The sequence below is a fragment of the Bombina bombina genome, chromosome 1 (assembly GCF_027579735.1).
Source record: "Bombina bombina isolate aBomBom1 chromosome 1, aBomBom1.pri, whole genome shotgun sequence".
Taxonomy (NCBI): domain Eukaryota; kingdom Metazoa; phylum Chordata; class Amphibia; order Anura; family Bombinatoridae; genus Bombina; species Bombina bombina.
The window spans coordinates 1,387,572,894-1,387,599,650 of NC_069499.1; the positions used below are offsets into that span (position 1 = coordinate 1,387,572,894).

At 39.9% G+C, this 26,757-nt stretch overlaps 1 protein-coding gene across 4 annotated transcripts in view; it reads right to left on the bottom strand.

The window, feature by feature from the left end:
• ARHGEF2 (Rho/Rac guanine nucleotide exchange factor 2) overlaps window positions 1–26,757 on the bottom strand; it is a 918,648-nt gene that overhangs the window by 108,848 nt on the left and 783,043 nt on the right. For all 4 annotated transcript variants that reach the window (XM_053704543.1, XM_053704550.1, XM_053704538.1 and 1 more), the window contains one exon: window positions 24,938–25,100. In XM_053704543.1, coding sequence (XP_053560518.1) covers window positions 24,938–25,100 — 163 coding nt within the window. The remainder of the gene's footprint in view (window positions 1–24,937; window positions 25,101–26,757) is intronic.

The following is a 26,757-nucleotide window of genomic DNA, read 5'->3' on the forward strand; positions in this document are numbered from 1 at the left end:
CCATGGGTACAAGGATAACAGTACAATGGAGAAACAATATGACAACATTTTACAGACAAAAACGGGGAATTGAGGGCCCTATTCCCGTGGGAACTTACAATCTAGATGGGTAGGATGGGAAATAGGAGGTGGGGACTGAAAAGGTGAGAATGATATTAGTGAGGAGATAGAGGGCAGCTGTTAGTTAAGTGAAGTTAGTATGTTAATAAGTCGGGTAATAAGCTTCCCTGAACAGAAAGGTCTTTAGGGAACGTTTAAAGGAGGAGAGGTTAGGGGCAAGTCTGACAGCACGAGGAAGTGCGTTCCAGAGGGTTGGTGCCGCCCGAGAGAAGTCCTGTAGTCTAGCATGAGCATGATTAAATACAGTGTACTGTATTATTTTCTCCCCTTTAATTTGTTCCCAGTTATACATTTTACCTACTGGAGTGTATTAGATTGTTTACAAGCAGAAGAAAGAGTTACACTGCTCAGATCTCCTCTGGCGTGTAGGCTGGCGTGGGTCTGCAACTAAAGGCAGTGTGGAGCTGGCAAAAGGCAGTGGACAAACCGCAAAAATCAAATGTAGAAAAAAAGCCGCTATGGAGCAACAGTAAAAATCATGCATTATTTATAAATGTTAAAAATGACTAAGAACACCATAGAAATGAGCCCTCTCTATGGTGTTTTGTCATTTTTAACATTTTTAAATAAAGCACGTTTTACTTTCGCTCTGTAGTAGCTTTTTTCTACATTAGATTGTTTACAAGTAGCTTTTTACCTTTATTTTGGCATTTGAAATATATTATGTTGTATCCCCAACTACACTGAACATTTCAATACTTAAAGGGACATGAAAAATCTGACTAGAAAATATCACCTGAGCACACCTTAAAATTTCCTAAGTATTTACACCCCATTTTAAAGAGATACTAGTCCCAGTATTTGCAAGGGCGTATGCATCTGGCATGTGCAGGCGTTCTGGTAAGAGGGCGAACTTTGGAAAACAGCGAACCATGTCACTTTCTGTGACGTTACATCAGCTGTTTCACAAATTTTGGACCTAATGTGCATGCGTGCCAGCGCCATCACATACCTGGACGCATACGTCACTGGTAAAATATTTAGACTTGTGAAATTCAGGAACCTTTTCTAGACCGCATGCGTGGGATTTTGTATCACAAATGGTGCGCTCATGGAAAGCTATTTATTCTGTTCCTCTGCAATATTCGGAACTTCGCCCCCACTGCAACTACTCCCATTACCACTACTACTCTAAAGTTGAGTCTCTGTGCTCGTGCATGACAAACAGCCACTCGGCTATTGCCATTACTTCTTCTGCTGATCCATCAATGTCATTGTGTTTCATACATCTCCAATTCATTGTTCTCTTTGTTAATCAACCAATAGATTTACTGCTGCAACAAATGTTTAAACAAACACAGAGTGGCTGTTTGTCATGCACGAGCACGGAGACTCAGCTTTAGAGTAGTAGTAGTAATGGGAGTAGTTGCAGTGGGGGGCGGAGTTCGGAATATTGCTGAGGAGCCGAATAAACTGCTTTCCATAAGCGCACCATTTGTGATACAAAATCCCACGCATGCGCTCTAGAAAGGGTTCCTGAATTTCACAGCTCTAAATAAATAGTATTAAAAAAAATAAATAGTATTAGGTCCAAAATTTGTGAAACAGCTGATGTAACGTCACAGGAAGTGACATGGTTCGCTGTTTTCCAAAGTTCGTCCTCTTACCAGAACACAGGCACAGTCATGTTATTTCTCTATTAGGTTTAAGGAAGTTTACCATGATCACAGCAAAGCATAGCATGACCTCAGCACTGCTGATGCTGATTAGCTGTTGTCTTTTGTTTTTCTCCCCAACTTGCAGCTGGACAGTAGCTGAAGTATACCTGTTACCAGAGCACTTACACTTGTAAACTGAAGTAATTGTGAAGTAAAATATCTTCCTTTTTACATAGAGATGTTCAGTTGATATTTTCTTGTCAGCTTTTTACAGATATACTGCAAAACGTTCAAGTGATTTAGCATATGAGTATTATGTCCCTTTCAGTATTGGCTACAGAAAAGCTAAGTAAACATTGTCTGCAGAAGATACTACACTTCAACTGGGGGTAGGGGAGATAAGTAATAAAATGTTAATTTTCCATTATTTGGCTTTAGCATAGAGACATGATAAGGAAACATTTGTGTGTACAGAAAGTGAGAAAATAAGGAAATCTAAATTCCCCTGCAATCTCAACCCATTTTAATGTGTTGTGGATTCAACAAACAAAACCAGCTACTTAAAAAATAAACCTAAAGCGACGTTTCATATATTTTATACTCTTCTGCTGGTAGTCATTGGAAACACAGTAAGGGAAAAAACGAATTTGAGAATAAAGTCATGATTCAGATAGAGCATGTAGTTTTAAGACTTTCTAAGTTTATTGATATGCATACTTTGTGAGGCACTAGCTAATACTAGGTATGCGCAAAAGTTCATAGAGTATATGTATATGAGTCTGTGATTGGCTGATGGCTGTCACATGATACAGGGGATCAGCAAATTGAAAAAAAAAAAGTGCTATTGTATTTTAGTATACAATTGTTTATGAAATTATTTATTTAAGACAGACATTTTAAATAAATGTATAACTAATTTCTTAAAATGGACATTAAAGCAAAACATTTCTGTCAAGTACATAAAAGAGCAGCAGCAAAACCTATTGAATATACATTTTTGCCTGAATATGGCTAAGTTAAAGCAGTTTATTTGGAATCTAACAGGAAGTGGATGGTATACATATTATATACCAGTATAATTTAACATTTCTTTTATCACAAAGTGTTTCATGTTCCTTTTAAGCACAGCAACTTCCATTTAAAAAAAAAAAAAAACTGTAATATGTTTTAAAATGCCCCCTTTAGAAGTATTAAACTTACTAACATCCCTTTAAGAACATTTAACAAGTGCTAAAGTTTTATTAGCAGCTAATACAAATACCATAGCAGCAGTAGGGAGCTGCTTTCACAAAGCACTATAGACTAGATGTTAGCTTCTCATTAGAAGTAAGTATGTTACATATGTACAGCATATGTATAGTGCCCTATGAATTTATTTTTGGAATTGTGCCTTGTGTGGGTCTATTACGTCATTTTGTAATGCCATTTATAAATATAAGCAAAGACAAGAAGCTTATGTTATTTTGCAGTTATAGTCATTCCATATATATTCACATAGTGGATTATGCATATTTCCTAACCCTTTCAAGAAGGGCGCACCAACTGATAAGACCCCATTACCTAAGGCTGAACTATACAAACATATTAGTAGAGTTTAATCCTAATGTGTATCACAAGCTGGTATCTTATGTGTGCAGCTATAATGTCCCTAGTGAATCATTTTACTGTTGGATGATTAACCGAGCAAAATTTACAGTGGCTCCTACTGCATAAAATGAAAACCAAGGATGGAGGGAGAGAGCAAAGCAGCTTAGTGGAAAATGGGCATCTATGCACGATATGGGGTATTTACCCCTTCATTGCCCCTTGTGTTCTGTGCAAGGATAGGTTAATGCAAGTGTCACATTGCAGTGAATTAACCTGCTATAATATGGTTAAGCAAATTCACTGTTATACAAATACACACACACACAGACACATACACATACACACATACACACACACACACACACAGAGACACTCACTAAGACACACACTCACTCAGACACACACACACACAGACACATACACACATACACACACATACAGACACTCACTAAGACACACACTCACTCAGACACACACACACAGACACATACACAGACACACATACACACACACACAGACACTCACTCACTCAGACACACAAACACACACAGACACATACACACATACAGACACTCACTAAGACACACACACACAGACACATACACAGACACACATACACACACACATACACACAGACACTCACTAAGACACACACTCACTCAGACACACAAACACACACAGACACATACACACACACACAGACACTCACTAAGACACACACTCACTCAGACACACACACACACACCTGGATAAACTTATTAAACCCTTTTTTTATAAACAGTGCTAATCCTTAAATTATCAAGCATCCCCTTATTGAGTTAATTTGCTTCATATGATCTAGTACTACACAGTAAATTTCTACTATAGTTGTTGCTTGGAAGACAATCCATGTATATCCATGATAGAGCTAATTGACTCGAAACACATAACATAACACAGACATTACCTAGGGGGAAAGAACACTAAAATACACTTCCACAGTGTGATGCACAAAAAAACTCAAGCTTGAACACATCACTGACTTACAAAAACCCACACGGAAAGCGGTGACTGACACAGAAACATAACATGTGCACCCACTACTGAGACAGCTGCAAGTGGTAAAGTTGTAATATGAGTCTGGGTCCCCTGCTCTGTATTAATACAAGGTATTAGGGGGTCTGATCCCCCTGTGTATAACTATAAGTCTGCAGGTTTGTTGCACGAGATAGTGTGTACGTATCCTTGCATTTGTGTTTAAGGGAGTGGACACCACTTGCTAACAGTTGCTTGCAGAACAGATGTTGGCTTGCAACTACATGTAATTCATTAGGATCGCTCCCTGCAGCTGCTCAGTGACACATAATACAGGTGGGAACAGCTGAGGAGTTAGCGGGATGAAGAGGGGGAGACAGTGTAATACTGGAGAGCCAAGGGAGGAACACTGGGGCTGTAGGATGGGTACAATGCATGAGGATATAAGAGGAAGACATAGAAGATGGAAGGAAAAACTTGAGGAACACACAGTAGGAAACATTTACAGAGAATGGAGGGAGAGAGCACGACACTGTACTGCTGAATACATACCTTATGCAGTTACACTGCTGTGAAATGTGTTGGTACTTCCGTAAGCATCTACTTTAACTTTCTCATAATTTTAATGAAAAAACTAAAGTAACTTTGTTGTGGAAAAATGATGGGCTAGATTATGAGTGGATCGATATTTATCGCTCCAGTGTTACTCTCTGCTAGAAGCCTTTTGCGCACGTTGAGTAGTGCTCGTATTACAAGTTGAAAGTAAAAAGTATTCACTTGCACACTAACCTGATGATCGCAAAAAGCTTAACTTCCAATGCTGCGTCCGTGTTAACGTATTACCGTAGACTTCAAACACAATCGCATTTTCTCAAGTGCACTAACCCGACATGAAAATATTAATATTTCACATTCCAATGTCCTTCACATTCATAAATAGATATTTCTAAATCTATATCTGATGCTTTTTGGTAAAATATATATCTATATATAATTATATATAGGTATTGATATATAAATATATATATATATATATTTAAAAATACATAGAACATTCCCCTATGTAAAGAACATTGGAATGTGAAATATTTACAGTAAATACACAAGGGTAAACAGGTCCCGCTAAATGCTGGGGAGGTACGCCGTTACCGCATTCAAAAAATCAATAGCCTCTTATAAAGTTTCAATAACCACTGTTACAACAAGCACATTAAAAAGTGAGAGACACCGCTCTCAAAAGGTCCCCTGGCGCGCGTTTCACATAGCGCTTCTTCAGAGGAAGAAGAGAGGGACCTGTCTACCCTTGATACTTGTGGTTAATCTTAACCTCTGCATTGCCAGAATATAAATAACTGCAGGGAAAGATAAAATTAAAGCAACTCCCGCTATAGAAGGAGTTTAGCCGCTCAGGAAACAGCCACATTATAGCTTCTGGCATATTTCTTAATCCTTAACACTGAACAGTTTAAGTGATTTTAACCTATTATGTATGTTGGTTTAACAGATTTTACATTTATTAAAGATGAGATAAATTAAGTATGAATGGAATCAACACTAATATAGTTCTTCAATTTGGGTAAAAGAGATTTTTTCTTTTGAGGTGCAACCTCTTCTTTGCAACTCATAAATTTATTTTGAGTGTTTTCCATTTGTCTTTACCCACTATGAGTGCTAGGCAATACATTACATTGATAAACAATTATAAACCAGCACCACTAGTGATTTATATATTAGTGCTATCGCCTAATATTTCTTTACATTATATCTAAATATGTATATGTGTTTGTGTGTGTATATATATATATATGTTTATATGTGTGTGTGTGTGTGTGTGTATATATATATGTTTATATGTGTGTGTGTGTGTGTGTATATATATATATATATATGTTTATATGTGTGTGTGTGTGTATATATATATATATATGTTTATATGTGTGTGTGTGTGTATATATATATATATGTTTATATGTGTGTACATGTGAATTTATATGTGTATAGAACTAATATAGTTATTCAATTTGGGTAAAAGACATTTTTCTTTTGAGGCGCAACCTCTTCTTTGCAACTCATACATTTATGGTACATATTTAGATATGTATATGTATGTATGTCTATGTTAAAGCCGTTTACCAACCTTTTTTCTAACCCCTGAGACCTCGTATCTTTAAGCCTTTATAACGTTTTGTGCAATATGTTTTTTTTTTTAAATAACTTTTATTAGATAGTGTTATTATGAGTGTAACTGTACATTTAAATGTATTTTTGATGTATTTTGTGACACTTTTTTGTTCCGCATAAAAGTTAACCAGAGTTCTGAGGTCACGGTAACAATTCTAGCGTAAATCGTGATTGTGCTCAAGTGTTCGCATTTACTTTTAACTTGTAATACGAGCGCTACTTCTGACACGTGCAAACAGCTGCAATAATCCCGATATCGTTCGCACTAAACAGTTAGCGCGCCCTTCATAATCTGGCCCTATATGTCATAATTTGCTACATCATTTTTGCCATTATCATTTTTACACTACTTACAACCTGAAAGAAGGGGGTTAAACTCATAAATAAAGTCCTGCTTGAACTGCTGGTCCTGAGCAGGAAACAGCCGATGAGGCAACTGCTTCTGGCAGACACACAACCCCATCAAACAACTGTGTTCAGATCTAAAACCCCAGTGTTTGTGGTTCCTGAATGGGACTTTACCTATGTGTTTATCTGTTCTGTGGAGCGGATAAGCAAAGAGTTGTAATTTTTGCACTGAAACGTCCCTTTCAGTAAATTATTTATTTATTATTGTTAGCAATAAAGTCACTCGAAACTTGTTAATTCCCCCCCCCCCCTCATTTGGAGTGGCAGAACTATATGCAGCAAAACCAGTGCACACATTGTAATTCAGTGTGTTCTAGGAAACACGCTTATTAACTTGTGATGAGAGTGCGAATGTCTCACTGAATTACATACACCACTTCCCTGACAAGAATCACACTATAACATTTCAGAATAATTTTGATCCATTATCTGAAGCAAAGTGATTTAAAAATGCATTAAACAACACTTAGATCTAGAAGTAAAAATAGAATCAAGTTCAATCATTTTAAATCTTCTTAAATGCCTGTTTATTTTCCAAGGGAAGCTAGTAAACTGCAGTGAATATTTGCTAATTTGTCTCAGCTAGAGTAGGAAATAATATATTCCCCACAGTAAATATTTACCTCCCGTATCAGTTTACTGCCTTTGTTTTATTAATTAGCAGAACGCTGTAAGAAATATATTACTTGCTATAAAATCTCATAGTAAAATGTAGTTTTTTGTGTGCTATCTTCACAACTTACCTAAATAGTGAGCTCCACTACTTGACTATAGATGCTCAGTAAAAAAACTAAATTACACTGTACATTAGTTATTTTGCTGGAAAATACAATGTTTTTGCTGTAAAAAAATTGTGCTTGTCTCATGCTCCTTAGAGAGGCAGGCTGGAAGTCATATTCTGTAGCTTAAAGGGACATGATTTGGACAGAGCTTGCAATTTTTAAACAGCTTTACAATTTACTTCTATTTTCAAATTTGCTTCATTCTCTTGGTAGCTTTTGTTGAAGGACCTGTAATGTATTAATGGGAGCTAGCTGAATACTTTGAGTGAGCCAATGCGCTCATATATGCGCAGCCACCAATCAGCAGCTTGATAGGTAAGCAGCACACTAATTAGCATCTGCATAGACTGTAAGAACAATACCGAGCATGGGGTCGATCCGATATAAATCGTCGCCCGCAAAAGCCGGCGACGCCAATAATTGCGCGGATTTGGTATCCTATATACGGCGTAAGCTAGAAGTTACGCGCGTATATTTCTGCCGTCGCCCGCAGTTTTTTGGGCCATAGGCAGGTATACCAAACCCGCGCAGTTTGGTATCCAATATGCAGCGTAAGGACTTACGTGGCGAAAATGGAGAAAACTTACTCCATTTTCACCTCGCCACAAAAAGCAGCCGTAAGAAGCCTTACGCTGACTATTGGAGCCCCGTAACTCCCTAAACTAACTAGAAAATAAACCTAACACCTAACGCATGCGCAATGTCTATCTCCCTGTCAACCGCGATCTGCTAAAATAAACCTAACACCTAACGCATGCGCAATGTCTATCTCCCTATCAACCGCGATCTGCTAAAATAAACCTAACACCTAACGCATGCGCAATGTCTATCTCCCTGTCAACCGCGATCCCCCCCCCCCCGAAATCCCTAATAAAGTTATTACCCCCTAAACCGCCGCTCCCGGACCCCGCCGCCATCTACATAAACTAACTCCCTACTGTGAGCCTCTAAAACCGCCGCCATCTACCTTATCTATCCCCTAATCTGACCCCTTACACCGCCGCCACCTATATAAAAATTATTAACCCCTAATCTAATCCCCCTATACCGCCGCCAGCTATATTAATATTATTAACCCCTAATGTAAGCCCCTTACACCGCCGCCATCTCTATTAAAATGATTAACCCCTAATTTAATCTACCTACCCCGCCGCCAGCTATATTATCTATATTAACCCTAAGTATATTATAGTTAATATAGTTATTACATTATATATATTAACTATATTAACCCTAATTATATTAGGGTTAATATAGTTACTATAGTATTTATATTAACTATATTAACTCTATCTAACACTAACACCCCTAACTATATTTATATTAAATTAATCTAATTAATTTATAAACTAAAATATTCCTATTTAAATCTAAATACTTACCTATAAAATAAACCCTAAGATAGCTACAATATAATTAATAATTACATTGTAGCTATGTTAGGGTTAATATTTATTTTACAGGTAAATTGTTAATTATTTTAACTAGGTATAATAGATATTAAATAGTTATTAACTATTTAATATCTACCTAGTTAAAATAATTACCCAATTACCTGTAAAATAAATCCTAACCTAAGTTATAAATACACCTACACTATCAATAAATTAAATAAAGTACAAACATCTATCTAAAAATACAATTAAATTAACTAAACTAAATTACAAAAAAAAAACATAATTTATGCTTACCTGATAAATTCCTTTCTTCTGTAGTGTGATCAGTCCACGGGTCATCATTACTTGTGGGATATTAACTGCTCCCCTACAGGAAGTGCAAGAGGATTCACCCAGCAGAGTTGCTATATAGCTCCTCCCCTCTACGTCACCTCCAGTCATTCGACCAAGGACCAACGAGAAAGGAGAAGCCAAGGGTGTAGTGGTGACTGGAGTATAATTTAAAAAATATTTACCTGCCTTAAAAAACAGGGCGGGCCGTGGACTGATCACACTACAGAAGAAAGGAATTTATCAGGTAAGCATAAATTATGTTTTCTTCTGTTAAGTGTGATCAGTCCACGGGTCATCATTACTTGTGGGATACCAATACCAAAGCAAAAGTACACGGATGACGGGAGGGATAGGCAGGCTCTTTATACAGAAGGAACCACTGCCTGAAGAACCTTTCTCCCAAAAATAGCCTCCGAGGAAGCAAAAGTGTCAAATTTGTAAAATTTGGAAAAAGTATGAAGCGAAGACCAAGTTGCAGCCTTGCAAATCTGTTCAACAGAGGCCTCATTCTTAAAGGCCCAAGTGGAAGCCACAGCTCTAGTGGAATGAGCTGTAATTCTTTCAGGAGGCTGCTGTCCAGCAGTCTCATAAGCTAAACGAATTATGCTACGAAGCCAAAAAGAGAGAGAGGTAGCAGAAGCTTTTTGACCTCTCCTCTGACCAGAGTAAACGACAAACAGGGAAGACGTTTGTCGAAAATCTTTAGTTGCCTGTAAATAAAATTTAAGGGCACGAACTACATCCAGATTGTGCAAAAGACGTTCCTTCCTCGAAGAAGGATTTGGGCACAAGGATGGAACAACAATCTCCTGATTGATATTCCTGTTAGTGACTACCTTAGGTAAGAACCCAGGCTTAGTACGCAGAACTACCTTATCCGAGTGAAAAATCAAATAAGGAGAATCACAATGTAAGGCTGATAACTCAGAGACTCTTCGAGCCGAGGAAATAGCCATTAAAAATAGAACTTTCCAAGATAACAACTTTATATCAATGGAATGAAGGGGTTCAAACGGAACACCCTGTAAAACGTTAAGAACAAGGTTTAAACTCCATGGTGGAGCCACAGCTTTAAACGCAGGTTTAATCCTGGCCAAAGCCTGACAAAAAGCCTGAACGTCTGGAACTTCTGACAGACGCTTGTGTAACAGAATGGACAGAGCTGAGATCTGTCCCTTTAAGGAACTAGCGGATAACCCCTTTTCTAAACCTTCTTGTAGAAAAGACAATATCCTAGGAATCCTAACCTTACTCCAAGAGTAACCTTTGGATTCGCACCAATATAGGTATTTACGCCATATTTTATGGTAAATCTTTCTGGTGACAGGCTTCCTAGCCTGTATTAAGGTATCAATAACTGACTCAGAAAAACCACGCTTTGATAAGATCAACCGTTCAATTTCCAAGCAGTCAGCTTCAGAGAAGTTAGATTTTGATGTTTGAAAGGACCCTGAATCAGAAGGTCCTGTTTCAGAGGTAACGACCAAGGTGGACAGAATGACATGTCCACCAGATCTGTATACCAAGTCCTGCGTGGCCATGCAGGCGCTATTAGAATCACTGATGCTTTCTCCTGTTTGATTCTGGCAATCAATCGAGGAAGCATCGGGAAAGGTGGAAACACATAAGCCATCCTGAAGGTCCATGGTGCTGTCAAGGCATCTATCAGGACCGCTCCCGGATCCCTGGATCTGGACCCGTAGCGCGGAAGCTTGGCGTTCTGTCGAGACGCCATGAGATCTATCTCTGGTTTGCCCCAACGTGGAAGTATTTGGGCAAAGACCTCTGGATGAAGTTCCCACTCCCCCGGATGAAAAGTCTGACGACTTAAGAAATCCGCCTCCCAGTTCTCCACTCCCGGGATGTGGATTGCAGACAGGTGGCAAGAGTGAGACTCTGCCCAGCGAATTATCTTCGATACTTCCATCATTGCTAGGGAGCTTCTTGTCCCTCCCTGATGGTTGATATAAGCTACAGTCGTGATGTTGTCCGACTGGAACCTGATGAACCCCCGAGTTGCTAACTGGGGCCAAGCCAGAAGAGCATTGAGGACTGCTCTCAATTCCAGAATGTTTATTGGAAGAAGACTCTCCTCCTGATTCCATAGTCCCTGAGCCTTCAGAGAATTCCAGACAGCGCCCCAACCTAGTAGGCTGGCGTCTGTTGTTACAATTGACCAGTCTGGCCTGCTGAATGGCATTCCCCTGGACAGATGTGGCCGATAAAGCCACCATAGAAGAGAATTTCTGGTCTCTTGAATGGAATGAAGGACACGGCATGCATTTTGAAGTTTTGTTAACCTGTCCTCTGTCAGGTAAATCTTCATTTCTACAGAATCTATCAGAGTCCCCAGGAAGGGAACTCTTGTGAGTGGAAAGAGAGAACTTTTCTCTTCGTTCACTTTCCATCCATGCGACCTTAGAAATGCCAGTACTATCTCTGTATGAGATTTGGCAGTTTGAAAGCTTGAAGCTTGTATCAGTATGTCGTCTAAGTACGGAGCTACTGAAATTCCTCGCGGTCTTAGTACCGCCAGAAGAGTGCCCAGAACCTTTGTGAAGATTCTTGGAGCCGTAGCCAGTCCGAATGGAAGAGCTACAAACTGGTAATGCCTGTCTAAAAAGGCAAACCTTAGATACCGGTAATGACTTCTGTGAATCGGTATGTGAAGGTAAGCATCCTTTAAATCCACTGTGGTCAAGTACTGACCCTCTTGGATCATGGGCAAAATTGTTCGAATAGTTTCCATCTTGAACGATGGAACTCTTAGGAATTTGTTTAGGATCTTTAAATCCAAGATTGGCCTGAAGGTTCCCTCTTTTTGGGAACTACAAACAGATTTGAGTAAAACCCTTGTCCTTGTTCCAACCGCGGAACTGGATGGATCACTCCCATTAATAAAAGATCTTGTACGCAGCGTAGAAACGCTTCCTTCTTTGTTAGGTTTGTTGACAACCTTGACAGATGAAATCTCCCTCTTGGGGGAGAGGATTTGAAGTCCAGAAGGTATCCCTGAGATATGATCTCTAACGCCCAGGGATCCTGAACATCTCTTGCCCAAGCCTGGGCGAAGAGGGAAAGTCTGCCCCCCACTAGATCCGGTCCCGGATCGGGGGCCCTCAATTCATGCTGTCTTAGGGGCAGCAGCAGGTTTTCTGGCCTGTTTGCCCCTGTTCCAGGACTGGTTAGGTTTCCAGCCTTGTCTGTAGCGAGCAACAGCTCCTTCCTGTTTTGGTGCAGAGGAAGTTGATGCTGCTCCTGCTTTGAAATTACGAAAGGAACGAAAATTGGACTGTCTAGCCTTGGCTTTGGCCTTGTCCTGAGGCAGGGCATGACCTTTACCTCCTGTAATGTCATCAATAATCTCTTTCAAGCCGGGCCCGAATAAGGTCTGCCCTTTGAAAGGAATATTAAGCAATTTAGATTTAGACGTAACATCAGCTGACCAGGATTTTAGCCACAGAGCTCTGCGTGCCTGAATGGCGAATCCTGAATTTTTAGCCGCAAGTTTAGTTAAATGTACTACGGCATCTGAAATAAATGAATTAGCTAACTTAAGGAATTTAAGTTTGTGTGTGATGTCATCTAGTGTGGAAGATTGAAGTGTCTCTTCCAGAGACTCAAACCAAAATGCTGCTGCAGCCGTGACAGGCGCAATACATGCAAGAGGTTGCAATATAAACCCTTGTTGAACAAACATTTTCTTAAGGTAACCCTCTAATTTTTTATCCATTGGATCTGAAAAAGCACAGCTATCCTCCACTGGGATAGTGGTACGCTTAGCTAAAGTAGAAACTGCTCCCTCCACCTTAGGGACCATTTGCCATAAGTCCCGTGTGGCGGCGTCTATTGGAAACATTTTTCTGAATATAGGAGGGGGTGAGAAAGGCACACCGGGTCTATCCCACTCCTTAGTAACAATGTCAGTAAGTCTCTTAGGTATAGGAAAAACGTCAGTACTCGTCGGTACCGCAAAATATTTATCCAACCTACACATTTTTTCTGGGATTGCAACTGTGTTACAATCATTCAGAGCCGCTAATACCTCCCCTAGTAACACACGGAGGTTCTCAAGCTTAAATTTAAAATTTGAAATGTCTGAGTCCAGTTTATTTGGATCAGAACCGTCACCCACAGAATGAAGCTCTCCGTCTTCACGTTCTGCAAACTGTGACGCAGTATCAGACATGGCCCTTGCATTATCAGCGCACTCTGTTCTCATCCCAGAGTGATCACGTTTACCTCTTAGTTCTGGTAGTTTAGCCAAAACCTCAGTCATAACAGTAGCCATATCTTGTAATGTGATTTGTAATGGCCGCCCAGATGCACTCGGCGCTACAATATCACGCACCTCCTGAGCGGGAGATGCAGGTACTGACACGTGAGGCGAGTTAGTCGGCATAACTCTCCCCTCGTTGTTTGGTGAAATATGTTCAATTTGTACAGATTGACTATTTTTTAAAGTAGCATCAATACATTTAGTACATAAATTTCTATTGGGCTCCACTTTGGCATTAACACATATAGCACAGAGATATTCCTCTGAATCAGACATGTTTAACACACTAGCAAATAAACAGCAACTTGGAAATACTTTTCAAAGTAATTTACAAATAATATGAAAACGAACTGTGCCTTTAAGAAGCACAGAAAATATTATAACAGATAAAATAATTAAGTTATAGCATCAATCTTTGTCAGAATATACAGTTTTAGCAAAGGATTGTTCCCCTCAGCAAATGATAACTAACCCAGGCAGCAGAAAAAAATACACAAATAAACGTTTTTTATATCACAGTCAATACAATCAGCACAGCTCTGCTGTGAATGATTACTTCCCTCAAAAAAGACTCTTGAGATCCCTGAACTCTGTAGAGATGAACCGGATCATGCAGGAAGAAAATGAACCTCTGACTGAGTTTTTCTGATGCATAGTGAAAGCACCAAAATGGCCCCTCCCCCACACACATAACAGTGAGAGGGATCAGTGAACTGCTCTAATTTAAATCAAAACTATTGCCAAGTGGAAAAAAAGTGCCCAAAACATTTTTTCACCCAGTACCTCAGAGAAAAAAACGTTTTTACATGCCAGCAAAAAAACGTTTTACCTCAATAATTAATTGTCATTTAAAACCTATTGCAAGTCCCTGCAAAATAGGTTAAGTCTATGTATACAGTTTAAAAGCCAGAGAAGTACCATTTCCCAGAAAACTGAAGTGTAAAATATACATACATGACAGCCTGATATCAGCTACATCTACTGCATTCAAGGCTGAGTTTACATTATAACGGTATGGCAGGATTTTCTCATCAATTCCATGTCAGAAAATAATAAACTGCTACATACCTCTTTGCAGATTAATCTGCCTGCTGTCCCCTGATCTGAAGTTTACCTCTCCTCAGATGGCCGAGAAACAGCAATATGATCTTAACTACTCCGGCTAAAATCATAGAAAAACTCAGGTAGATTCTTCTTCAAATTCTACCAGAGAAGGAATAACACACTCCGGTGCTATTATAAAATAACAAACTTTTGATTGAAGATATAAAAACTAAATATATCACCATAGTCCTCTCACACATCCTATCTAGTCGTTGGGTGCAAGAGAATGACTGGAGGTGACGTAGAGGGGAGGAGCTATATAGCAACTCTGCTGGGTGAATCCTCTTGCACTTCCTGTAGGGGAGCAGTTAATATCCCACAAGTAATGATGACCCGTGGACTGATCACACTTAACAGAAGAAACAAACACTAAATTACTAAAAATAAAAAAAAGATTACAAGATTTTTAAGCTAATTACACCTATTCTAAGCCCCCTAATAAAATAATAAACCCCCAAAATAAAAAAAATTCCCTGCCCTATTCTAAATTAAACATATTTCAAAGCTCTTTACCTTACCAGCCCTTAAAAGGGCCTTTTGTGGGGCATGCCCCAAAGAATTCAGCTCTTTTGCATTCAACAAATACAATCCCCCCCCCCATTACAACCCACCACCCACATACCCCTATTCTAAACCCACCCAAACCCCCCTTAAAAAAGCCTAACACTACCCCCCTGAAGATCTCCCTACCTTGTCTTCACCACACCGGGCCGAACTCCTGATCCGATCCGGGCGATGTCGTCCTCCAAGCGGCAAAGAAGAATTCTTCCTCCGGCGATGTCATCCTCCAAGCGGCAAAGAAGAATTCTTCCTCCGGCGACGTCTTCCTCCAAGCGGCAGCAAAGTCTTCATTCTTCCGGCGGCATCTTCAATCTTCTTTCTTCGCTCCGCCGCCGCGGAGCATCCATCCCGGCCGACTGCTAAACTTGGAATGAGGTACCTTTAAATGACGTCATCCAAGATGGCGTCCGCCGAATTCCGATTGGCTGATAGGATTCTATCAGCCAATCGGAATTAAGTTAAAAAAATCTGATTGGCTGATTGAATCAGCCAATCAGATTCAAGTTCAATCCGATTGGCTGATCCAATCAGCCAATCAGATTGAGCTCGCATTCTATTGGCTGATCGGAACAGCCAATAGAATGCGAGCTCAATCTGATTGGCTGATTGGATCAGCCAATCGGATTGAACTTGAATCTGATTGGCTGATTCAATCAGCCAATCAGATTTTTTTAACTTAATTCCGATTGGCTGATAGAATCCTATCAGCCAATCGGAATTCGGCGGACGCCATCTTGGATGACGTCATTTAAAGGTACCTCATTCCAAGTTTAGCAGTCGGCCGGGATGGATGCTCCGCGGCGGCGGAGCGAAGAAAGAAGATTGAAGATGCCGCCGGAAGAATGAAGACTTTGCTGCCGCTTGGAGGAAGACGTCGCCGGAGGAAGAATTCTTCTTTGCCGCTTGGAGGATGACATCGCCGGAGGAAGAATTCTTCTTTGCCGCTTGGAGGACGACATCGCCCGGATCGGATCAGGAGTTCGGCCCGGTGTGGTGAAGACAAGGTAGGGAGATCTTCAGGGGGGTAGTGTTAGGCTTTTTTAATGGGGGTTTGGGTGGGTTTAGAATAGGGGTATGTGGGTGGTGGGTTGTAATGGGGGGGGGGATTGTATTTGTTGAATGCAAAAGAGCTGAATTCTTTGGGGCATGCCCCACAAAAGGCCCTTTTAAGGGCTGGTAAGGTAAAGAGCTTTGAAATATGTTTAATTTAGAATAGGGCAGGGAATTTTTTTTATTTTGGGGGTTTATTATTTTATTAGGGGGCTTAGAATAGGTGTAATTAGCTTAAAAATCTTGTAATCTTTTTTTTATTTTTTGTAATTTAGTGTTTGTTTTTTTTTGTAATTTAGTTTAGTTAATTTAATTGTATTTTTAGATAGATGTTTGTACTTTATTTAACTTATTGATAGTGTAGGTGTATTTATAACTTAGGTTAGGATTTATTTTACAGGTAATTGGGTAATTATTTTAACTAGGTAGATATTAAATAGTTAATAACTATTTAATATCTATTATACCTAGTTAAAATAATTAACAATTTACCTGTAAAAACATAATTTATGCTTACCTGATAAATTCCTTTCTTCTGTAGTGTGATCAGTCCACGGGTCATCATTACTTGTGGGATATTAACTGCTCCCCTACAGGAAGTGCAAGAGGATTCACCCAGCAGAGTTGCTATATAGCTCCTCCCCTCTACGTCACCTCCAGTCATTCGACCAAGGACCAACGAGAAAGGAGAAGCCAAGGGTGTAGTGGTGACTGAAGTATAATTTAAAAAATATTTACCTGCCTTAAAAAACAGGGCGGGCCGTGGACTGATCACACTACAGAAGAAAGGAATTTATCAGGTAAGCATAAATTATGTTTTCTTCTGTTAAGTGTGATCAGTCCACGGGTCATCATTACTTGTGGGATACCAATACCAAAGCAAAAGTACACAGATGACGGGAGGGATAGGCAGGCTCTTTATACAGAAGGAACCACTGCCTGAAGAACCTTTCTCCCAAAAATAGCCTCCGAGGAAGCAAAAGTGTCAAATTTGTAAAATTTGGAAAAAGTATGAAGCGAAGACCAAGTTGCAGCCTTGCAAATCTGTTCAACAGAGGCCTCATTCTTAAAGGCCCAAGTGGAAGCCACAGCTCTAGTGGAATGAGCTGTAATTTTTTCAGGAGGCTGCTGTCCAGCAGTCTCATAAGCTAAACGAATTATGCTACGAAGCCAAAAAGAGAGAGAGGTAGCAGAAGCTTTTTGACCTCTCCTCTGACCAGAGTAAACGACAAACAGGGAAGACGTTTGTCGAAAATCTTTAGTTGCCTGTAAATAAAATTTAAGGGCACGAACTACATCCAGATTGTGCAAAAGACGTTCTTTCCTCGAAGAAGGATTTGGGCACAAGGATGGAACAACAATCTCCTGATTGATATTCCTGTTAGTGACTACCTTAGGTAAGAACCCAGGCTTAGTACGCAGAACTACCTTATCCGAGTGAAAAATCAAATAAGGAGAATCACAATGTAAGGCTGATAACTCAGAGACTCTTCGAGCCGAGGAAATAGCCATTAAAAATAGAACTTTCCAAGATAACAACTTTATATCAATGGAATGAAGGGGTTCAAACGGAACACCCTGTAAAACGTTAAGAACAAGGTTTAAACTCCATGGTGGAGCCACAGCTTTAAACACAGGTTTAATCCTGGCCAAAGCCTGACAAAAAGCCTGAACGTCTGGAACTTCTGACAGACGCTTGTGTAACAGAATGGACAGAGCTGAGATCTGTCCCTTTAAGGAACTAGCGGATAACCCCTTTTCTAAACCTTCTTGTAGAAAAGACAATATCCTAGGAATCCTAACCTTACTCCAAGAGTAACCTTTGGATTCGCACCAATATAGGTATTTACGCCATATTTTATGGTAAATCTTTCTGGTAACAGGCTTCCTAGCCTGTATTAAGGTATCAATAACTGACTCAGAAAAACCACACTTTGATAAGATCAAGCGTTCAATTTCTAAGCAGTCAGCTTCAGAGAAGTTAGATTTTGATGTTTGAAAGGACCCTGAATCAGAAGGTCCTGTTTCAGAGGTAACGACCAAGGTGGACAGAATGACATGTCCACCAGATCTGTATACCAAGTCCTGCGTGGCCATGCAGGCACTATTAGAATCACTGATGCTTTCTCCTGTTTGATTCTGGCAATCAATCGAGGAAGCATCGGGAAAGGTGGAAACACATAAGCCATCCTGAAGGTCCATGGTGCTGTCAAGGCATCTATCAGGACCGCTCCCGGATCCCTGGATCTGGACCCGTAGCGCGGAAGCTTGGCGTTCTGTCGAGACGCCATGAGATCTATCTCTGGTTTGCCCCAACGTCGAAGTATTTGGGCAAAGACCTCTGGATGAAGTTCCCACTCCCCCGGATGAAAAGTCTGACGACTTAAGAAATCCGCCTCCCAGTTCTCCACTCCCGGGATGTGGATTGCAGACAGGTGGCAAGAGTGAGACTCTGCCCAGCGAATTATCTTCGATACTTCCATCATTGCTAGGGAGCTTCTTGTCCCTCCCTGATGGTTGATATAAGCTACAGTCGTGATGTTGTCCGACTGGAACCTGATGAACCCCCGAGTTGCTAACTGGGGCCAAGCCAGAAGAGCATTGAGGACTGCTCTCAATTCCAGAATGTTTATTGGAAGAAGACTCTCCTCCTGATTCCATAGTCCCTGAGCCTTCAGAGAATTCCAGACAGCGCCCCAACCTAGTAGGCTGGCGTCTGTTGTTACAATTGACCAGTCTGGCCTGCTGAATGGCATTCCCCTGGACAGATGTGGCCGATAAAGCCACCATAGAAGAGAATTTCTGGTCTCTTGAATGGAATGAAGGACACGGCATGCATTTAGAAGTTTTGTTAACCTGTCCTCTGTCAGGTAAATCTTCATTTCTACAGAATCTATCAGAGTCCCCAGGAAGGGAACTCTTGTGAGTGGAAAGAGAGAACTTTTCTCTTCGTTCACTTTCCATCCATGCGACCTTAGAAATGCCAATACTATCTCTGTATGAGATTTGGCAGTTTGAAAGCTTGAGGCTTGTATCAGTATGTCGTCTAAGTACGGAGTTACTGAAATTCCTCGTGGTCTTAGTACCGCCAGAAGAGTGCCCAAAACCTTTGTGAAGATTCTTGGAGCCGTAGCCAGTCCGAATGGAAGAGCTACAAACTGGTAATGCCTGTCTAAAAAGGCAAACCTTAGATACCGGTAATGACTTCTGTGAATCGGTATGTGAAGGTAAGCATCCTTTAAATCCACTGTGGTCAAGTACTGACCCTCTTGGATCATGGTCAAAATTGTTCGAATAGTTTCCATCTTGAACGATGGAAATCTTAGGAATTTGTTTAGGATCTTTAAATCCAAGATTGGCCTGAAGGTTCCCTCTTTTTTGGGAACTACAAACAGATTTGAGTAAAACCCTTGTCCTTGTTCCAACCGCGGAACTGGATGGATCACTCCCATTAATAAAAGATCTTGTACGCAGCGTAGAAACGCTTCCTTCTTTGTTAGGTTTGTTGACAACCTTGACAGATGAAATCTCCCTCTTGGGGGAGAGGATTTGAAGTGCAGAAGGTATCCCTGAGATATGATCTCTAACGCCCAGGGATCCTGAACATCTCTTGCCCAAGTCTGGGCGAAGAGGGAAAGTCTGCCCCCCACTAGATCCGGTCCCGGATCGGGGGCCCTCAATTCATGCTGTCTTAGGGGCAGCAGCAGGTTTTCTGGCCTGTTTGCCCCTGTTCCAGGACTGGTTAGGTTTCCAGCCTTGTCTGTAGCGAGCAACAGCTCCTTCCTGTTTTGGTGCAGAGGAAGTTGATGCTGCTCCTGCTTTGAAATTACGAAAGGAATGAAAATTGGACTGTCTAGCCTTGGCTTTGGCCTTGTCCTGAGGCAGGGCATGACCTTTACCTCCTGTAATGTCATCAATAATCTCTTTCAAGCCGGGCCCGAATAAGGTCTGCCCTTTGAAAGGAATATTAAGCAATTTAGATTTAGACGTAACATCAGCTGACCAGGATTTTAGCCACAGAGCTCTGCGTGCCTGAATGGCAAATCCTGAATTTTTAGCCGCAAGTTTAGTTAAATGTACTACGGCATCTGAAATAAATGAATTAGCTAACTTAAGGAATTTAAGTTTGTGTGTGATGTCATCTAGTGTGGATGATTGAAGTGTCTCTTCCAGAGACTCAAACCAAAATGCTGCTGCAGCCGTGACAGGCGCAATACATGCAAGAGGTTGCAATATAAACCCTTGTTGAACAAACATTTTCTTAAGGTAACCCTCTAATTTTTTATCCATTGGATCTGAAAAAGCACAGCTATCCTCCACTGGGATAGTGGTACGCTTAGCTAAAGTAGAAACTGCTCCCTCCACCTTAGGGACCGTTTGCCATAAGTCCCGTGTGGCGGCGTCTATTGGAAACATTTTTCTGAATATAGGAGGGGGTGAGAAAGGCACACCGGGTCTATCCCACTCCTTAGTAACAATGTCAGTAAGTCTCTTAGGTATAGGAAAAACGTCAGTACTCGTCGGTACCGCAAAATATTTATCCAACCTACACATTTTTTCTGGGATTGCAACTGTGTTACAATCATTCAGAGCCGCTAATACCTCCCCTAGTAACACACGGAGGTTCTCAAGCTTAAATTTAAAATTTGAAATGTCTGAGTCCAGTTTATTTGGATCAGAACCGTCACCCACAGAATGAAGCTCTCCGTCTTCACGTTCTGCAAACTGTGACGCAGTATCAGACATGGCCCTTGCATTATCAGCGCACTCTGTTCTCATCCCAGAGTGATCACGTTTACCTCTTAGTTCTGGTAGTTTAGCCAAAACTTCAGTCATAACAGTAGCCATATCTTGTAATGTGATTTGTAATGGCCGCCCAGATGCACTCGGCGCTACAATATCACGCACCTCCTGAGCGGGAGATGCAGGTACTGACACGTGAGGCGAGTTAGTCGGCATAACTCTCCCCTCGTTGTTTGGTGAAATATGTTCAATTTGTACAGATTGACTATTTTTTAAAGTAGCATCAATACATTTAGTACATAAATTTCTATTGGGCTCCACTTTGGCATTAACACATATAGCACAGAGATATTCCTCTGAATCAGACATGTTTAACACACTAGCAAATAAACAGCAACTTGGAAATACTTTTCAAAGTAATTTACAAATAATATGAAAACGAACTGTGCCTTTAAGAAGCACAGAAAAATATTATAACAGATAAAATAATTAAGTTATAGCATCAATCTTTGTCAAAATATACAGTTTTAGCAAAGGATTGTTTCCCTCAGCAAATGATAACTAACCCTGAACTCTGTAGAGATGAACCGGATCATGCAGGAAGAAAATGAACCTCTGACTGAGTTTTTTCTGATGCATAGTAAAAGCACCAAAATGGCCCCTCCCCCACACACATAACAGTGAGAGGGATCAGTGAACTGCTCTAATTTAAATCAAAACTATTGCCAAGTGGAAAAAAAGTGCCCAAAATATTTTTTCACCCAGTACCTCAGAGAAAAAAACGTTTTTACATGCCAGCAAAAAAACGTTTTACCTCAATAATTAATTGTCATTTAAAACCTATTGCAAGTCCCTGCAAAATAGGTTAAGTCTATGTATACAGTTTAAAAGTCAGAGAAGTACCATTTCCCAGAAAACTGAAGTGTAAAATATACATACATGACAGCCTGATATCAGCTACATCTACTGCATTCAAGGCTGAGTTTACATTATAACGGTATGGCAGGATTTTCTCATCAATTCCATGTCAGAAAATAATAAACTGCTACATACCTCTTTGCAGATTAATCTGTCTGCTGTCCCCTGGTCTGAAGTTTACCTCTCCTCAGATGGCCGAGAAACAGCAATATGATCTTAACTACTCCGGCTAAAATCATAGAAAAACTCAGGTAGATTCTTCTTCAAATTCTACCAGAGAAGGAATAACACACTCCGGTGCTATTATAAAATAACAAACTTTTGATTGAAGATATAAAAACTAAATATATCACCATAGTCCTCTCACACATCCTATCTAGTCGTTGGGTGCAAGAGAATGACTGGGGGTGACGTAGAGGGGAGGAGCTATATAGCAACTCTGCTGGGTGAATCCTCTTGCACTTCCTGTAGGGGAGCAGTTAATATCCCACAAGTAATGATGACCCGTGGACTGATCACACTTAACAGAAGAAATAAATATTAACCCTAACATAGCTACAATGTAATTATTAATTATATTGTAGCTATCTTAGGGTTTATTTTATAGGTAAGTATTTAGATTTAAATAGGAATATTTTAGTTTATAAATTAATTAGATTAATTTAATATAAATTTAGTTAGGGTTAGATAGAGTTAATATAGTTAATATAAATACTATAGTAACTATATTAACCCTAATATAATTAGGGTTAATATAGTTAATATATATAATGTAATACCTATATTAACTATAATATACTTAGGGTTAATATAGATAATATAGCTGGCGGCAGGGTAGGTAGATTAAATTAGGGGTTAATCATTTTAATAGAGATGGCGGCGGTGTAAGGGGCTTACATTAGGGGTTAATAATTTTAATATAGATGGCGGCGGTGTTAGGGGCTCACTTTAGGGGGTTATAGATATAATATAGCTGGCGGCGGGGTACGGGAGCGGCGGTTTAGGGGTTAATAACTTTATTAGGTTGCGGCGGGGTAAAGGAGCGGCGGTTTAGGGGTTAATAGCTTTTTTATTGTTAGGCTAGTGAGGGGGGATAGCGGATAGAGGGTTAGACAGTGGGGGCTATGTTAGGGAGGCGTGTTAGACAGTGCGGGCTATGTTAGGGAGGCGTGTTAGACAGTGCGGGTGTTTTAGACTTTAGTCAGGTTTTATAGGCGCCGGCAGATTCTAACGTGGCGCAAGTCACTGGCGACGCCAGAAATTTGTACTTACGCAGATTTCTGGACATCGCTGGTTTGTGAGACTTACGGCACGTTAGCATCTGACGGCGACCTATATGGGATGGCTCGAGTTGCGAGCTGAAACTGCGGGCGACGCCGGTTCCCTCGCTTGCGCCGCAAACTGCGATCGATATCGGATCGCGCCCCATGTGTTTATCTCAGACTTAAAAATGGCTAAGTAGCCCCAATTTTATTGCAAAGTACATTAAATATTGCAGTTAAAGGAACACTAAAGTCAAAATTAAACTTTCATGATTCAGATAGAGCAGGCAATTCTAAACAACTTTCCTATTCACTTCCATTATATAAATATGCACAATATTTTTATATGAACATTTTCTGTAGCGCCATCTCCTACTGATCATGTGCAAGATTTACAGAATATGTCATTTAGTGATTGGCTGGTGGCTATCACATGATGCAGAGAAGGAAAATGTAACTAACTTTAAAATTTGTCAGAAAAAAAATGTGCTTGTGCAGTGTCTTTTTATTATGCATTTGTTCACAATGTTATTCTGTTGTGTTTAGTTCTCCTTTAATGTCCCATACAACCATTTTAATGTGATCTAAAACGGGGTGCGATTGACAGAAATTTGCACATATTAAAAAACATATATAATTTTTTTCTTGTATCCCTGCGACTGAAAATTATCTGCGTACAAACAAAATCTTTTTAGAAGCATTTAAAGACTGAAATGATGATCCCACAATACATATAATTTTATAAATCCAGAGCAGCCAGAGACACTGCTTTAAACCCTTTATAATATAAGTAACCGGTCACCATTACTGTGGCCACATATAAACAAGCTTGTGTATTTCTCTAAGCAATGCCTATAACATACTGTGAAGCATTGTTAGATATACAGAAAAGCACAGGCAAACTGCAACATAATCCAGTATGGGGGAATTACAATCAAGCCCCTGTGGGAGGGGGTTCTGTGGATAAACCTCAGTTTACTCAAATAAATTACAGGGGGGGAATATAACATAAATAATGAAATAAAATCCCATTGTCTAAACATTTTACACAGGATTTAACTGGGTGACTAAAGTTCCTTTAATATCAATGATTTTCCTATAGAAGTTTGCACACACAGACACACAAGCAAAATAACTGTATTCAGCAGCACAGACTCTTTTCCATGTGCAAAACTAAATAAAATGTTTCCAGATGAATGGTGGTTCTAATCAGGTAGTCTGAAGCCAGCACTGTGACCAGATGCGGACCCATATCAAGTGACAGAAGGCAGATGGGGCCTGTGGAGTAGTCTGACAAGCTAGTTGTTAAAGGGAAATAACTATAATTGTATGATGTAGTGATAAGGATTTATAACATGTAAATATAAGATATGACATTGCAGCTCCTGTCTCACTACATGTGGGGTCAGCTCTCTTGTAAAGCTTTGCATGCTGGGACAGCAGTGGCTGAGAATGTTAAGGAATGACAGGGAACCAGATCAACTGAAATGACGCGTAACCTACAAACATATTAAATCAACCATAGTCTGTATTCTGTAAGATAAGATGAAGATATATAGAACAACCCGGAGGGAAGATATAGGAAGATGATATCACTTACTGGGGCAGATGAGGGCCTCCTTGGCAGTGATACTCTTATTACACACAAAGCACATGGTGGTACCCGAGATGGTGATGGTGGTGAAGAGGTGCCCATTAGTATAACGTGTGTCTTTCTCCTTTGCTTCCTTCTCTCGTTCCTTCATCTTCTCTTTCTCTTTGTTCTGAAGAGATAGGAAAAAGGCAATTAATGTTACCTGCAAATCCCATATGAGAGTGGGTGGGATTATATTACTGCCTGTGCACATTACATACATGCATTAAGTTCAGTGCCTGTGCTACGTTCCTCCTTGCTATAATATGTCAGACCTTACTTATTAGCAGACACAAATGCCACAGTACCAGACCTGGCAGTGGTGCGGGGTTCTTGCTACAGAAGCACTACAGACTGAACGTTTGCTCCATGTCTGGAGCAATTTTTGTTTCAGAGTTCTGCAGTCGCCTTGGAATACGACAAATGTGTGCAGCATATGGAGCGCCCTATGTATTTGTTTCTTTCTCAGCAGTACTGCTCTGGCTCATCTCATTTGTTCATTTTGCATTTATAGTGAGCAAAGGAATAGGACAGAAATACCAGGAACTTAAAGGGATATAAAACACAATATTTTTTTTTCATGATTCAGATAGAGTATACAGTTTTAAACAACTTTCCAATTTACGGTATTTCTATTATCAATTTTGTTTGTTCTTTTGTTATCAATTGTTGAACAGCAGGAAGGTAAGTTCAGGAGTGTGCACGTCTGCAGTACTATATGGTAGCAGCTTTGCAACAATGTTATACATTAACAAGAGCACTAGATGGCCGTACTATTCCCTGTTATGTAGTGCTCCAGACGTGCACGCTACCTATCTGGATATCTCTTCAGCAAAGAATAACAAGCGAAGAAAGCAAATTTGATAATAGAAGTACATGATTAGGGACTCTGAGTGTTCTTCCGCTAGATGCAAAGATGGTGCCTGTACTAAGATATCTTCCAGGTAAGGCGCTACTGCAATACCTTGTGTTCTGGCAATGGTTAGAAGAGCCCCCAGAACCTTTGTAATTTTATAAAATAACAAAATATACAAAGGGACAAAGAGGCAATAGCCAAAGACAGGATAGATGACAATGTACGGTTGTCCTATTAAGCGGGACAGTCAACAAATTGATTGCATAGCATGACAATTTACTTCAATAATCAGTTTTACTTTTGGCAGCAATGTTTATAGAAATGTTACACATAGTTGCAAACACTGCTGCCATACAATGCTAAAGTTATATGCACACTCCTGATCTCCTACCAGTCTACCCAGGTTTACTCTTTCACAAAGGATACAAAACGCACAATGCAAATTTAATAATAGAAGTGAATTTGAAAGTTGTTTAAAATTGTATCCATCCGAATTATGAAAGAAATTTTTTTGGGTTTCAAGTCCCTTTCAATATGCAGCATGGCCCTTTTGAGAGGATGTGTGCTTCAAACACTGCCCTTAATAAAATTGTGCTTTTTTCAGAAATGGGACAAATGATTAGGTTTATGCAGCCGATTAAAAACCATTGTAATTCAGTATTTTCTATGACTGTTAAAACATTTTAAAAATGTTATTGCTTAAAAAAAAAAAAAAAATGAACTGATATGTAGATATATTGTTTATTAACGTATTCAGTGAACATGATTAACAGCATTTTATCTTCATTTAAAGGGACAGTAAAGTTTTATGATTCAGACAGAGCATGCAGTTTTACTTCTATGCTTATGTAAGTCCAGGAACAACAATGCACTAGCATTGCAACAATGCACTAGCTAGCTGCTAATTGGTGACGGAACATATATACATATT